This window comes from Notothenia rossii, assembly GCF_949606895.1.
Source record: "Notothenia rossii genome assembly, chromosome: 3".
Taxonomy (NCBI): domain Eukaryota; kingdom Metazoa; phylum Chordata; class Actinopteri; order Perciformes; family Nototheniidae; genus Notothenia; species Notothenia rossii.
In genome coordinates, this window is record NC_136901.1 from 92,095,765 (window position 1) to 92,111,967 (window position 16,203).

Below are 16,203 nucleotides of genomic sequence, written 5' to 3' on the forward strand. Positions count from 1 at the left end.
CTCTTCATCATTCTGGATGTTTCTCTTCATGTTTTATCATCATCATTATTCTCTCTCTCTCTCCTTCTCCTCTCAGGTGACAGGAAGTGAAGACACACAGAAAGGTGAGAGGGGAAGTTTGTTTATTGAGGTTTCACCACGGAATAAATGTAGTTATTGGTTTTTCTGGAGAAAAAAAGTCCTTAATTCAAAATGTTCCTCAAGTAAAAGTAGAAAAGTATTCTCATCAAAATCTAGTGAAAGTAGAAACAGTAAAAGTAGTCGTTGTGCAGATTGGTCCATTTCAGAATAATAGATATGATATGTTTTATAATGATTGATCATGAAAGTGTTCTCAAAGCTGCTAAAGGTGCAGCTAGTCTGAATGACTTTGTATACTGCAGGGTAGCTGGTGGATTTACTCCAGGTGGAACTAAAGTCTGATTTAACACTTGATTAGATTTCACATCATTCATCCACATCTGTAAAGTAGGGGTGTAACGGTTCACAGAAGTCACGGTTCGGTTCGTACCTCGGTTTGGGGGTCACGGTTCGGTACGGGTTCGGTTCAACAAGAAAAAGCTAAGAAAAGTCCCAAATGCATAATTCCAGGTTTGTTGTTATTTATTTTTGAACAGTAGTGCAAGTTTCAGTTTAAAAATAAGGAACCATTTTGAATAATTAACTTTATTAAACAGTTCAAAACAAACCACACAGTACCACACACACTCAGATGGCCATATGATCTATAATGATGTCAAACAAAAAGGTATCAAGCTGTAAAACTCAAAAGAATGTCTTGAAAATCTTACATCATAAATAAGAAGAAAGTGTTTCAAGAGCGCAAAGTCGTTGAAAAACATATGCCAAAAGCTTCCGTTCTTTATTTTGGTCTTTCATGTCTATTGGTTTATTAAAAACAGCGGGGAGAAGCTGTTGAACTGCTGTTGTCTTTTGCCGGGCTCCGGTGATTGCCAAATCTGGCTGATGCCCTCTGATATGATTCAACATGTTTGGCGTGTTGCCATTAGCATACCGCACCGCTGTCTAACAACGCAGACACACCGTCCTCGTCCGATCCACCACTCGCACACTTCATGGTTATTGTAGTCCACAGGGAACCCGAAATGTTCCCACACAGCTGATTTAAAAGAAGCAGGTGGGTTCTAGCTCCTGTGTGTTATCTGAAATCACCATTCTAACTTTTCTTCTTCTTGTATTGTGTTCGTTTGGTTGTTGTGTTTCTTCTTGTTCTTCATTTGTTGTTTAAGGGCGGCTGGCAAACAGCTTTTAGGCGCAATACCGCCCCCTGGAGTATAAATAGTGTAGTGGATACTGCCCTGAAGGACTTTTTCCCACTCGTAAAAAAAAAGGCGTATTGGTTGTGTGACTGCATGTACCGAACCGTGACAGTACGGGACCAATACGGATACCGTTACACCCCTACTGTGAAGTAACTAAAGGGATTAAAGACATGTAGTGGAGTCAAAGTACAACATGTACCTCTGAACTGTTGTGGAGTAGAAGTACACAGTGGCATAACATGGCAATACTCAAGTAAAAAATGGTATTTAAGTACAGTGCTTGAGTAAATGTACTTAGTTCCTCTCCTGATCTGTAAAGCTCTCCCAACATATGCAGGTTAGCATCCGGCAGCTTCTATGTGCTGGGGACCCGTACTCTACATTTCTATCATCAAACTTTGGGCTCCTCCACATCTCTGGGTTCCCAGCAGGACTCTCTGAGCTGCAGACACATTCTTTCTGTGACTTTGATCCAGATATTTGGAGCATAATAACTGAAGCTGTTTCTCCATGTTCAGGAACTCTGAGTCCTGCGGCAGGAAGCGGTCCTTCTCTCCAAGAACTCCTGGAGCCAGGCCTGCAAGCTGGTCCAGAACCAGAGTCCAACCGGTCGACCTCGTGAAGTTAAACTAAACTACACAATTATTAAAGATCATGTTTAAAGTTAAAAAAGGATGCTTTCAGACTGCAGGGTTTCCCACACATAGACTCTACTTGTATACAGGTATATTAACGGCCGACAAAGTATATTTCGTATATATATATATTTTGTATCCGTCCGCAAGCACGACGCCATCTGCGATCGATGAACTAGTGGACAATGATCCCTCGCTCTACACCTCCTGTACCTGTTCGCTCTGTGTTGGGGAAATACTGAATGTTCCTTCTGTATCAGAGTAGCTCATGATAACAGAGGCCCTACGTAGCTGTGTACGTAGCCGGATGTCTGACTACATGGATGACGCTCATGAGACACTGTGTTGAAGTTATGATAGCTATGTTCCTCAGATTGGCATGATGACACGGCCCCTAGAGAGATAGACATATGACTGTCATGTTTATTGCTTACGCAGGCCTTAGCTAATCTGAACTAATGTCAGCGTACTGCTTTGAACCGGTATTCCTCCATCTTGTTGACTGTAACTCCCTCTCTTGTATATAAGCATATCAAGGACTCTACTCTGGGAACTATTTGTCCCACGCAGCCCTGTGTGTGATGACTACTTCCATTCTTGAGAGGATAATAAATACATGGATCCTGATATTGAAGCTCAAGCCGGTGACGAGTGATATTTGTAGAACACTCTGCTATCGCGTGAAGGGTCTGCTAACAAGCGACCAGCAGAAAGGGAGACCTTACGAGAAACAGAGAAGACGACGTAAACATCGTTTCTCTGACTACAGTCAAAGCAGATACTTTGTGGATTATAAAAATGAAACTATAAGAATTACTCAGAATGTTCTTTTACAAATATTTCAAATGTTTCTATCCGAGTGCTTTTCTCTTGAATTATCCATAAATCTTGGAGTTTGTTTCCTGTGTATTTCATCATCTTAAAGGATATTTGATTTCATGTTTTTGTATTTGGGATTGTGGGAAACGATCTCTCTGTCTGTACACACAAACTGAAAGATTGACAATAAAGTTGACTTTGATGTAACTTTCAGATCAAAAATATTTTTATTGCGTTTCTAGAACGCATAACAAGGGTTTGTCCTTTTAGAAATGGAAAGCAAAATGTATGCAAATGACACAATTGTTTGTACTGGTTATATGTACAAAGAGAAAAATAAAAGAAAGCACAAACAATAACGACTAAAGTGATCCCCTACATCAGGGGTCCCCAAACTTTTTTCTCTGGGGGCCACATTATCGTTCCTGACTGTGATGAGGGGCCGGGATCGATCATGTGGGCTGTATACTAGGCCACTGCCTGTTATAGCCATAATTTCTAGCACAAAATAGTTCATCATTACAAGTGATTTGCAAAAGAAGTGAGTACTTCACATGTTTTTCAATTTGAAATACCACAGGTATTCCTTTTATTTTCTAATAACAACCATGTAAAAATAGCAAGGAAAGGTTAGAAAAACATGGTGATTGACAGTTTATGAGTGATACAATAGAAATGGTAGGCCTATATTACAGTGAGATGAGAAATCATCAAGACAAGAAACTTGGTGAACAATATATCAACTAACCAACTCTTATTTGTATATTCAGGTGAGATTTTTTTTGTTCAAGGTGAAAATGCAATGAGCACCCAAACACTTTTACAGCACAATTATCATCCCTTTGAAATAGGAGATTGAGATGAGGGGCAGTGCATACAGAGGAGAAAGAGGAGAGAGAGGAGAGAGAGGAGAGAGAGGAGAGAGAGGAGAGAGAGAGAGGAGAGAGAGGGAGAGAGAGAGACAACGATGGAGAGGCAGATGCTGAGAGAAGAGATTGGGAGGAGAGACTGAGCAGTAAACCCTCGGCAGGTTAAACTAGAAGAGAGTAACAGAATGGGAAGTCAGCAATATGTGCAGTAGGTGAACTGAATTGGTACTTGTAGCCAGGGTGGAAGAAGGATGGATGGGCAGTGATCTTTGAGGTCAGCAGTTGCAGTCCCCTCTCTTGCTGCCTGGAAACCTGGCATAAAGGGATGACATTGGACACATTCAGTAAATTACATAAATATGCTGCCTGTTGTTCCTTGTGATGTGATTTTACAAATACAGTGTAGCATTATTCATTCAAATTCATTAAAAACATTAATCATATTTCATCAAAAAATCATAGTTCATGTTTACAGCCATATAAAATTGTAATAGTTAAAATCAGTATATTTACCATATCAGTGTGAACTGTGTGCTTGCTTCTGGCTGGTGAGAAGTCCGATGTCTGGGTGTAGCCTAGTGGTTGCCAGTCTCAAAGTTTGATGCAAATGTTCATCTGAGAGTCTGTTCCTCGTTGGATTTTTTATTTGCTTCATGCGGGAAAACGTCTGCTCGCAGGTGTAGGTGCTGCCAAAAACGGTACACATCTTCAGAGCATGTTGTTTAATGTTTGGGTAAGTGCCCTCTGGTAGCTCAGCATAGAACTCAAGGAGGTGGTCAGGCTTGAATGCCTCTTTAAGGACATCACAGTTCTGCAGCTCGGCTAGTTCAAACTGAAGAGAGGGAAGTGCGTCGTCAATGTCAGCAGCAAAGGGGTTCTGGAACAGACTTATGTCTTTGTTGTTGACATGAAGCTCGCGGAAGCGCACACTGAACTCTCGCTGCAGCATCTCCAGGGCATCTTTGCACTTCGCGACTGGGAAAGGGGCGGCTGGTTTCTCGGCGCAGTAGCTTTGGGTGGCAGGGACATTTGTGAAGTCCAGCTTTTGGACCTGTCGCACAAGGAGCTGCAGTTTGACCTCGAATGCTTTTATGTGGGAATACATGTCGCTGATGAGATTCCCTTTGCCTTGGAGCTGTAGGTTGAGGTGGTTCAACAGTTCAGTCACATCAGTTAAAAACGCGAGGTCCCATTTCCACTCCGGGTCGGTCAGCTCCCGTACCGTTTCGCCTTTAGACTGGAGGAAGGTGTTGATTTCGGGCAGCAGGTCGTAGACACGGCGCAATACTTTGCCTCGACTTAACCACCGGATTTCGGTGTAGTACAGCACATCCTGGTGAGCAGACCCCAGCTCGGAGAGAAAGGCCTGGAACTGCCTGTGTTTCAGCCCATTTTTCCAGATGTAGTTGACACAGTGCACAACCACCTTCATCACAGACGCCCACTTCAAAACTTTGCAGCACAGCGCTTGCTGGTGAATCAGGCAGTGGACTTGAATCGGTGGGGCGAGACCTCGTTCCTCGAACTCGCCGTTCAAGCGCCCTACTAGACCCCTCGTAGATCCGACCATGCAAGGCGCACCATCTGTAGTGACACTGGCAAAATTAGCCCATTGCAGACCAAGTTCGCCCATTGTTTTGCACACTTCGACAAAAAGGTCTTCTCCAGTTGTTGTGCCTTTTAGGCTTCTCAGTGATGCCAGCTCCTCTGACACTTCAAAACGTGTGTTGATTCCACGAATAAAAATCAACAGTTGTGCCGTGTCCTGTACGTCATTACTTTCATCCATGGCTAAAGCAAAACACTTGAATTCTGCGGCTCTCTCTCTCAGTTGGTCAAACACGTTTCCCCCCATCTCCTCAATTCGTCTCGTCATCGTTTGTGCTGAGAGACTCACCCCACGGAAGGCATCTGTCTTCTCGGGACACACCTCCTCGGCCACAGCCAGCATCATGGCCTTCCCGAATTCTCCGTCTGTGAACGGCTTGCCGTGGGTAGCCAGTAGGTTAGCTACTTTGTAGCTAGCTCGGACAGCAGCCAGGTTGACCCGGGATTGACGAAGGAAGGCATCCTGTTGAACAGCTAGTCCGCCTTTCAGACGCCAAACCTTATCATCTCTCGCTAGCCCGCTCAAGCTAGCATACTCTCTGTGCCGGGTTTCGTGATGGCGGCGAAGGTTGAATTCTTTAAACACGGCCACATTTTCTTTACATATAATACAAATGGCACGGTCCTTCCATGGAACAAAAAAATAATCCTTGGTCCATTGTTCTTTAAAAACCCGACACTCTCTGTCAATTTTCCTCACTTTACTGCACGCCATTACACTGCTGTTCAACTGTAGCATAATATTTTCTGCGCATGACTTCGATCAGCTTGTAAGGTGGCGGAAATTCGGTCATAAACATACGTCATATAAATAATACAGACACATATTAAATTATATAAAATATAAATGGTTAATAAAAAAATATTTTAGTGTTAAAAAAACAAGATGCAAATGTAACAGATGTCAACCAGAACGTTACATAACGTTGCTTTTAAAGCGTGATAGAGGCGCTGGCGATCTGATTGACAGTTCCACTGTTTGGCTCATGGCCACTACCAGAGCCGCTCTGGCCACTACATACTGACGGCCTCGAGTTCTAATCTCAGGTGACGGAATGAACAGCGATTACCGCCCTCGTTTGGAGAGTCATGTTATTATTTCACAAAACAAGTTGGACAACTAAAATAAAATATTTTAAAAAATATTTTATAATTTTTTTTCTTTTTTTTTTTTCTTCTTTGGGCCAGTTCAAATGGTGAGGTGCAGAGAGGTGGAGGGCCGGTCAAAGGGGCGTGGCGGGCCGTATGCGGCCCGCGGGCCGTAGTCTGGGGAACCCTGCCCTACATTCACTGCTAGTGAGCCTCATACACACAAATATTTAGCAGAAATATTGTTAAACTAATATATATGCATGTAATACATATGCATAAACATACATGCTACATACACTGCATACATACACACATACATATGCTGCACATAAGCTCTATCAATAACAGATCATTTTACAGAGTGTGGAGTACATTAAAAAAGGTCCCCAGGCTTCCTGAAATGTCCTGTTTCAGTATAGAAGTTCATATCTGATCTTTTCCAGTTTCATGCAGGACATTACATCCGTCAACCAGCTAGCAGAGAGCAAAGGACAGAGATGGACGTTCTGCAGTTAAATGCATCTCCTTTCCTATGACCCCAAATAGAGCGGTGCAGTGATGACGTATTTTTGTAGGCCGACCCTGAAGGAAGCTGCTGGTTCCCTCGACAAAAAGCAACGAGATTTCTCCATAGGATTTAGGAATATTGTAAAAAATAAGATCTGTGGAAAACAAACCTGTTTGATAAATGCACGTTTTGTTCAGTCGGATAATCTCCACATGTCTACCCTACTTTTCAAATGTTCGAATCATAAATCTAACGGCCAGAAGCAAAATGCTAACGTTATGCTGTAAAGGAACTACAGCCGAGTCCAGCAGCACGACTTCAACGTCACGCCAACTTCAGATCCATATTCAAACACAGATTCTAAATGGTACGAGTTGAAGCGTTTGTTTGAACAGTTTGCAGGAGGCAGGTACTTGCTTTCAAGCAGAACAGGGCAAACAAACTCAGAGGAGTGTTTATGTGTTCGGCGTAATGACGTACAACGTCCTCCACAACTTCTGTTCAATCAGGAGAGACGGCTTTGATGTAAGAATACATATTTATTGCAGAGATACACAAATGAATGTAATGGTGATTTTGGCGATTAGGCCCCGTTGTGCAGGAAGTATCATTCGGGAGGGTAGAACCGATCCGATGAAACCCCCCCGGGGTCTAGACCCTGGTGGTGGTGAATGGATAGTTGGGTCGGTCTGAAGAGGAGGGGCTTAGCTTGACCCTGGATTCAGAGGGACAGGAGGTGAAAAGGGGGGGAGGAGGGTTGCGTCGAGTCACCTGAAATGACAGCTGTCAGAGGAGGGAGCTGCAGACTTAAAAGGCTTAGCAGAGCGCTATGATAGGCTCTTGGGAATAGAGCGAAGTGATTGGTTAAGCTGGAGAGTGACGCCCCCGATCACTTATTGAGAGGAGAGAGAGTAGGTACATGGGAATAGTAAATGAAGAGTAAAGACTGTCTTCCTGGTTGAACTTACGCTGAGCTTCATTAGTCCTATTCAGCCACTTGGTAACAACCATCGTTTTTCAGACACGCCAACTCTTCAGAAATCACCAGTGGGGTCACTGCTGATGGATTTAATGTCGTAGAACAAAACGTGATCCGTCTCTTACATTTGTCTCAACCACAGACCTTATTTCCAGATATTTTCCAAAAACGAGTTAAAAAATCCCGTTGACTCTGAGACGAGGGAACAGGAAGTGGTGAAATGCTGACTCACTTCCTGGTTTGAGGACTCGTTCCTGCACCACTCTATAGGGCAGCCAGAGGATTTGGATCCAGTTCAGTGCTGAACACCTGGGATCAAGTTTGAAAGATCTCCGTCCAGTACATATGAATGAGAGAGGCTTTAGCATTTATTTATTTTTTTAAATAAAGAAGATTCATTGTGTTAATTGTTCAAAGGAGACAGGCTGCATGTTTGCTAATCTAATAGATCCAAGCTAAAGACATTAAAGTCTAATTTTATCCTCGGAAAGTTAACAAAAAAAGCTTCCTAAACTTTTATTCTGACAATCACAATTCTGGAGAATCTCCTGAGTGGTTTCACATCCACAGTTTGAACCAAAGTCTACAGATATTTCAGCGTGATGTAGCCCAGACGACTTTTTCTTTTATAAAAGTGTTTTGGTTTTGACACGTGAAAAAGTAGAATATTGCTCCATATATTGTCTCTAGTACTGAGCAAGATCACTCTCTATTCCAGCAAGTCTTCACAGGCTCTGCAGCATTTTGAAGTGACGCTGCACAGATACAGCGACGAAGAGGAGGAGGAGGAAGAGGGGAGATGAGAGGAATCCTGCTACGAAGCTGGAATGGGAAAGACGACTTCAGCAGGGAGAGGGGATGAGGAAGAGGAGATGAGGAAGAGGAGAGGATTATAATAAGAGAGGCAGGGAGAGGACGGATGAGATGAAGGTAGGCGATGAAAAATATGAGGAGAAATGGAATAGAAATGGAAAGTCTGGGTCTTACCTTGCTTCAGTCTCTGAGGAAAAATACAAATGTTTGGTTGAACTGTCCCTTTAAAGACATCATCACAATGCTCGTCCGAGTCGTCCCCCTTGAGGTGTCAGTTGGAAATTATTTCTCAAAAATCTGACTTTTCTAGGAATAAAACTGAAATTGATTTTATTTTTCAACATTTTGACTTTACCAGTAAAATCCTCAAAATTCCAACTTTTTCAGATGATTTCAGAAATATGTATTTTGGTCAAAAATCAGTCTTTTTAAAAATAGTTCAGACTTTTTCAGATTCTTTTTTTTTTTTTATGATTTTACCTCAAAATTCTACGGAGCCCCCTAGGGGACATGGAGAAGAAAAAAAAATTATTTGAAAAAAAATAAATAAAAATGTTTTGCGTGATCTCGCAAAATCCTTGCGAGATCTCGCAATACTTTTGCGAGATCTCGCAAAACCCCTTTGCGAGATCTCGCAAAACCCCTTTGCGAGATCTCGCAAAACCCCTTTGCGAGATCTCGCAATACTTTTGCGAGATTTTGCAATACATTTAATTTAGCTCAATGTACTTCCTGGTCAGTTCGGCTGCTACGGCAACACAGAAACCACAACAATGGAGCGGTTCATCGATTTTACTTTGAGCTTGGCCTTAAATATAAAGATATAACATCAGAGCTTGGCAATAGGCACAGGTTTCACACATAGACTGTATATATAAAGGGTTTCACATAAGTGAAGACACCTCAAGAGAACACTCAGAGCGAGGGGACATGCACGTCCCTCTGAGCTGAGTTATTGACAGATTCGAGTTTTGCGGATCAATAACTCATGAACATAACGTTGTAAAAATACAAACAACATGACTTTACAATCATAGCAAGATAGACAACGAGCTACAGAGTCGTTTTTATCAAAACAGTTCGATACGCGCCGTCATCCGAGCTAAACATCAAGAATTGGTCACAATCTGCAGCTTGAACAGGGAGAGGAGTGCTTAGGGACTGTCTACAAACTGCAACTGGGTTTTGCGAGATCTCGCAAAAGTATTGCGAGACCTCGCAAAGGTTTTGCGAGATCTCGCAAAACATATATCCATCCATCCATCTTCTCCCGCTTATCCGTGGTCGGGTCGCGGAGGTAGCAGTTCCAGCAGAGAGCCCCAAACTTTCTTTTCCCCTCATCAACCAGCTCTGACTGGGGGATCCCAAGGCGCTCCTAGGCCAGCGAAGAGATATAATCCCTCCACCTGGTCCTAGGTCCACCCCTTGGTCTCTTCCCAGCTGGACGTGCCTGGAACACCTCCCTAGGGAGGCGCCCAGGTGGCATCCTAACTAGGTGCCCGAACCACCTCAACTGGCTCCTTTCGACGCAAAAGAGGAGCGGTTCAACTCCGAGTCCCTCCCGGATGACTGAACTTCTCACCTTATCCCTAAGGGAGACGCCAGCCACCCTGCGGAGAAAACCCATCTCGGCCGCTTGTACCCACGGTCTCGTTCTTTCGGTCATGACCCATCCTTCATGACCATAGGTGAGGGTAGGAACGGAAATGGCGCGGTAGACAGAGAGCTTTGCCTTCTGGCTCAGCTCCCTTTTCGTCACAATGGTGCGGTAAAGCGACTGCAGTACCGCTCCCCCTGCTCCGACCCATCTCACGCTCCATTGTTCCCTCACTCGAGAACAAGACCCCGAGATACTTGAACTCGTTCACTTGGGGTAAGGACTCATTCCCTACTTGGAGTGGACAGTCCATCGGTTTCCTGCTGAGAACCATGGCCTCAGATTTGGAGGTGCTGATCCTCATCCCAGCCGCTTCACACTCTGTGGTGAACCGATCCAGTGAGTGCTGAAGGCCGCAGACCGATGAAGCCATCAGAACCACATCATCTGCAAAAAGCAGTGGTGCAATCCTTAGTCCACCGAACTGCAGACCCCCTCCCCCACCACTACGCCTCGAAATCCGATCCATGTATATTACAAACAGGATTGGTGACAAAGCGCAGCCCTGGCAGAGGCCAACCATCACCTGAAATGGGTCCGACTTACTGCCGAGGACCCGGACACAGCTCTCGCTTTGGGAGTACAGAGATTGGATGGCCCTGAGTAGAGACCCCCTCACCCCATACTCCCGAAGCACCTCCCCCAGTGACTCCCTGGGAACCCGGTCATACGCCTTCTCCAAGTCTACAAAACACATGTAGACTGGATAAGCGTACTCCCAGGCCCCCGCCAGGATCCTTGCGAGAGTAAAAAGCTGATCCGTCGTTCCACGACCAGGACGGAATCCGCATTGTTCCTCCTCAATCTGAGGTTCCACAATCGGCCTGACCCTCCTTTCGAGTACCTTAGAGTAAACTTTCCCGGGGAGGCTGAGTAGTTTGATGCCTCTGTAATTGGCACACACCCTCTGATCCCCCTTTTTAAAAAGGGGAACCACCACCCCTGTCTGCCACTCCCTCGGTACTTCCACGCAACGTTGATGAGATGTGTCAACCCTGACAGTCCCTCAACACCCAGAGCCTTCAGCATTTCTGGGCGGATCTCATCCACCCCCGGGGCTTTGCCACTGTGAAGTTGTTTGACGACCTCAGTGACCTCCCCCCGGGAGATTGGTGTCGATCCCCCGTCATACTCCAGCTCTGCCTCTAACATAGAGGGCGGAGTTGTCGGGTTCAGGAGTTCCTCAAAGTGTTCCTTCCAACGCCCTAACACTCCATCAGTTGAGGTCAACAACATCCCATTCTTACTGTACACAGCTTGGATGGTTCCCTGCTTCCCCCTCCTGAGGTGTCGGACAGTTTTCTAGAACAACTTTGGTGCCGCCCGAAAGTCCTTTTCCATGTCTTCTCCGAACTTTTCCCACACCCGCTGCTTTGCCTCGGCCACGGCTGAGGCTGCTGCCCTTCGGGCCTGTCGGTACCTTGCAACTGCCTCGGGAGTCCCCCGGGATAACAAATCCCTGAAGGCCTCCTTCTTCAGTCGGACGGCTTCCCTGACCACCGGTGTCCACCAGGAGGTTCGAGGGTTACCGCCCCTTGAGGCACCTAGGACCTTGAGACCACAGCTCCCCGCCGCGGCTTCGGCAATAGAGGCTTTGAACACCGACCACTCTGGTTCAATTTCCCCAACCTCCACAGGAATGCCCGAAAAGCTCCGTTGGAGGTGTGAGTTGAAGGCCTCCTGAACTTGGGCCTCCTCCAGACGTTCCCAGTTCACCCGAACTACACGTTTGGGCTTACCAGGTCTATCCAGAGGCTTCCCCCGCCACTCGACCCAACTCACCACCAGATGGTGATCAGTTGACAACTCCGCCCCTCTCTTTACCCGAGTGTCCAAAACATACGGCCTCAGGTCCGATGATACGATAACGAAATCGAAAAACATATATAAAACATATATACAACTTTTTTTTCTTTCTTCTCCATGTCCCCTAGGGGGCTCCGTAAAATTCTGTTTTTCTCAAATTAATGACTTTTTCAGACATTTTTTAAAATCTGACTTTTTTAGGAAAATCTTTCTGACCGTTATTCAGAGCACATCACTGTGTTTCACCCTCATGGGGAGTGGAGGATAAACGTTAGAAATTCATGAGTTTTTGCAATAAAGGATTTCTAAATAGTTTTTTTGGTTGAACTGTCCCTTTAAAAACAGAATTGATCGTTTCTATAGCAACCTAAACAAAAGACACACGCGGATGCTTTCAAATGTATTTATTCATTATATATATAATATATATATATATATATATATATATATATATACATATATATATATATAGGAGTCTGACTATATAGGAATAAGGGAATGAAAATAAAGTTGTCATTAATTTATTAAAATATCAAACAGATGTAGGTTACAGCTTGACTGATGATTCTAAAATGGGTTTAAACAATTAATTTGGTGGAAAATAATGATTTTATTTCCTTGAAATTGTTAGTTAGCAGTAAATGAAAGTTGAAATTAGTCTTCTTTGGGAAGCTGCACATCATCTTCATCATCCTCTTCATCATCATAATGCTTTTCCCCCTTAAAGTGTCAAGTGGCAATTTTAGCACATCAACTCCAGAATAAAAGAAAAACAATTGGTATTTAAAATTAAATTAAAACATAGTGTGCAGACATTTACATATGCAACAAATGGATATATACACAAACAGCTGGTTTAAATTCTTTATGAATAAGGCTTTTATATCAACAAGCCTTTTTTAAACTGCCACATAACACTGGAGACGTCTGAACAGAAGCAGTGAGTCTTCGGTTAAACCCAGAATAACTAAAACGTGTCATTCAAATGTGTTTTATATTACATACATTACATTATAATACATGCAGAGCCTCTCTGTTCAATTAAAACCCAAAGAAAATAACATTTTCAAGGTTAGGTGTTTAAACATGCATGCTGTTTAATAAAACAAACAACAACCAAGTGAGTCAGAAATGTTTGTAAATACATTAAAACACCCCAAAAATGGGATCAAAAGAATCAGAAACACAGGAGAGCTCCGACATAAAGACGGTACGACTCAGTTCCTGAAGTCTGACTCCATTAGTACTTTGTTTAGTGACGGTTCATTCTGCTAGGGTCGAGTATCAGGGAGATCTCACTGATTACAATCATCCATATTTATTTTGATTAAATCCTATGAATAATATGTTTTCCCTTTTATCGTATTTTCGACTTCATCCAGATCTCAGTTTCCAGCATCACGTGATCTTTGGTGCCTTATAGAGACTAGAAACACAAACAGTGCTGCTCTGTAACTTTCCTTAATTATAATGTGTTGTACAAAACAGAAATCATTTAAAAAGTGTTTTTAATATCATGAGGATTAGGAAAAAATGTTTAAAAAAATGTATTTCTAAAAATCTGGCTTTTTCTTAAAGTTCTAACATTTTGTCCAAATTATGACATTTTCAGAAAAAGTAAGACAATTAGACTTTTTTTCTCAAAATGTTCTTAAATTTAACTTTTGGTCCAAATTATGACTTTTTTGAAAAATTAAGAAATTTCTGAAAGTAAAATGTAAAATTTCCTGAAATTTTCTGGAAAATATATTTTTTAAAGTAAATTTATTGAAAATATTCAGAAAAATAAACATTTTCTAGAATTTTCCGAAAAATTGAAATGTTCTGAAAAAGTCAAATGCTTACATTTTTTCCGAAAAGTCAACATTTTAACACTTAATTTTTGGTCAAATTTGACTTTTTCAGAAACATTAAGAAATATAGATATATAAAATGATGAGAAATGTAAAACCTCAACAAAAAAAAAGACCAATTATTTTCTTTGGTGAATGTTATGAACTTCCATTCTGTCAAGGGCTATTGCAACACCTCGCTTCTGAATAATTCCCCAAAAAGCTCTTATTTTTTCCAATTAGTTATTATTTAATTTAATGATACTCAACCCCATTATTCGCTAAAAATACAGATACTTGATTTAGAGTTCTCGTGATGTGTCTAATGTCAAAGTAGCACGCCGTTACTGAATAAGGCATAAATCAAAGTGCAACAACAAATGTTGATTTTCTTCTAAATTAGGTGCTGGTTGAATTATCTACAGAAAACTAAAGGTCAACAACTAATGTGGAAAACGTTTGATAGTCCAGATTTAAATAAACAAATTTGTGAGGTAGTTTGATTAAACATTAATATATTCAAAATGATAGACTACCTCTTAAATACCTCTACCTAAAATCTCTCGAAGCTACCTGAAGGAATGAATTTATCATTATTATTACGTTATTGTAAGTTTGCACGACTTTCCAGGACTTTAAATGAAATGTGGCAGTTTGTTACAGCAATGAAATTATGAAATATAAATCCTTACAGCTTCTTAAAAACGCAATAGATTAATGCAACAAAAAGCAATGTCCGCCATATCCAACAGCAGCAAGTGGAAGGATAAAAAAAAAATCGAATATGTTTTCTAAATGTCTTCTAAAGGGTCATCACTGCACCATGAAGGAGGAAAACGCCTCGGTGCTTTTGAGTCCGTTTCGCTCTATGATCTTCTCGATGGCGATGTAAGTTCCCGTGATGAACCCGATGAGGCTAATGGCGGCGTTTTTGATGGTGACAAGAGGCGAAAGACCCTCCGTGTGGAAAGTGATGATCTGCAGGATTGGCGGGAAGGTCAGCGCCAGAAAACTGCTGCTTACCGAACTTTCTTTCTTTCATTTTCACATGAGGTCAAACTGAAGAGGAACACTTGAGGGAACACATCCTCTAGAGTTTATGGTTCATAGAGTCTCAACAATTTGTCAAACGACAGACACTATAAGACACCAGTTATATTGATTAAAAAGGACACATCATTCTAATTTCCCACGAATGCAGCCTTCTTTTATCTGCTTGATTTTTGCTTTTGCAGTGCTGTCAAAGGGATGCAAGTGACTGTCATTCTTCTCTTTCGTTTTAAAAAAACAAAACAGTACATCATTTTAAATAATTCTTGTAGGAGCCACATGTGAAGTATTTTTCTGTGTTCGTTACGTCACATTTTTTGAGTCACTATCGGTGGTGGGCGTGTCTATTGGATTTGTGTGGTGACGTTTGCGGTTATATCCGGTTGCTCTTACCTACGCACTTTGTCATAGATGGAGGGGGAGTGAGCTGGGGAAGGACACTTTTTGTTGACCGCATACGCAATCACATATTGGATATGGACTAGAAACTATTGTATGTTTGCTTGTTTCGTTTGCAAATAAAAAGTCAAACTCATACCAGTTGAAAGACTGTTTTGTTGCGCCTCAGACAATGTTTTCCCCTTGTTTAGTCCCTCGCAGCACTTTGTTTGGATTACTACAGCCGCAACTGAAATCATTTTGCAACCCTGTGTTAAATGATTCATTCATTTTTTTTCTTTGTCTCTTGTTTTTCGCTGTGATTAGGACAATTCTGGAGAAATTGATCTGCTGGGGAAGGAGGACCCCTACTCGGAAAAGTGCAAGGCAATTCAGCAGGACGGGGCTGCCTTCCGCCTGGACCCCCCGTGGTGCTGGAGAAAGAAAAACAGCAATCACGAACATCGTCCACCCAAACCTCTGCTTACTGCCGTCCTACAGACGTATGAGTGTAGAACTGTAGAGATCATCACTGCTGTCACTTTAGCCTGACATACTTTTGCTTCAAATGAACAAATCACATCTGTATGCCATATGTAACTTCTCATTTTGTATATACTTATTACATTGCTGTTAACAGTTTCTTTATTTGCAATACTGTCTAGATTTAATCTACAATTTAGATTATATTACATAATCTAAAGTTTGTTTGCATTTTTTTGTGTCTTAGTTTCAGAATTGGATTTCTGTGTCCTTTCTTTTAATATATATTTAATGATTATAGCTTGAGTCTGTCTGATTCCCCAACATTCCTATTACCAAACAGCTGCTTCTATATACTTGCTGCACACAATACAAATATACAACTCGATAA

The 16,203-nt window shown here is 42.3% G+C and overlaps 2 protein-coding genes across 2 annotated transcripts in view; one reads left to right on the plus strand and one right to left on the minus strand.

The window, feature by feature from the left end:
* Positions 1 to 16,203, plus strand: part of LOC307030933 (uncharacterized protein) — a 354,919-nt gene that overhangs the window by 201,684 nt on the left and 137,032 nt on the right. The gene's annotated exons all lie outside the window — the stretch shown is intronic.
* LOC307030938 (general transcription factor II-I repeat domain-containing protein 2-like) lies at positions 3,660 to 6,674 on the minus strand. Its single transcript, XM_079667571.1, has 2 exons — positions 4,120 to 6,674; positions 3,660 to 3,918 (listed from the first exon to the last, which is right to left on the minus strand). The coding sequence occupies exon 1, from the start codon at positions 5,951 to 5,953 to the stop codon at positions 4,124 to 4,126; it is 1,830 nt and encodes a 609-aa protein (XP_079523697.1). The 5' UTR covers positions 5,954 to 6,674; the 3' UTR covers positions 3,660 to 3,918; positions 4,120 to 4,123.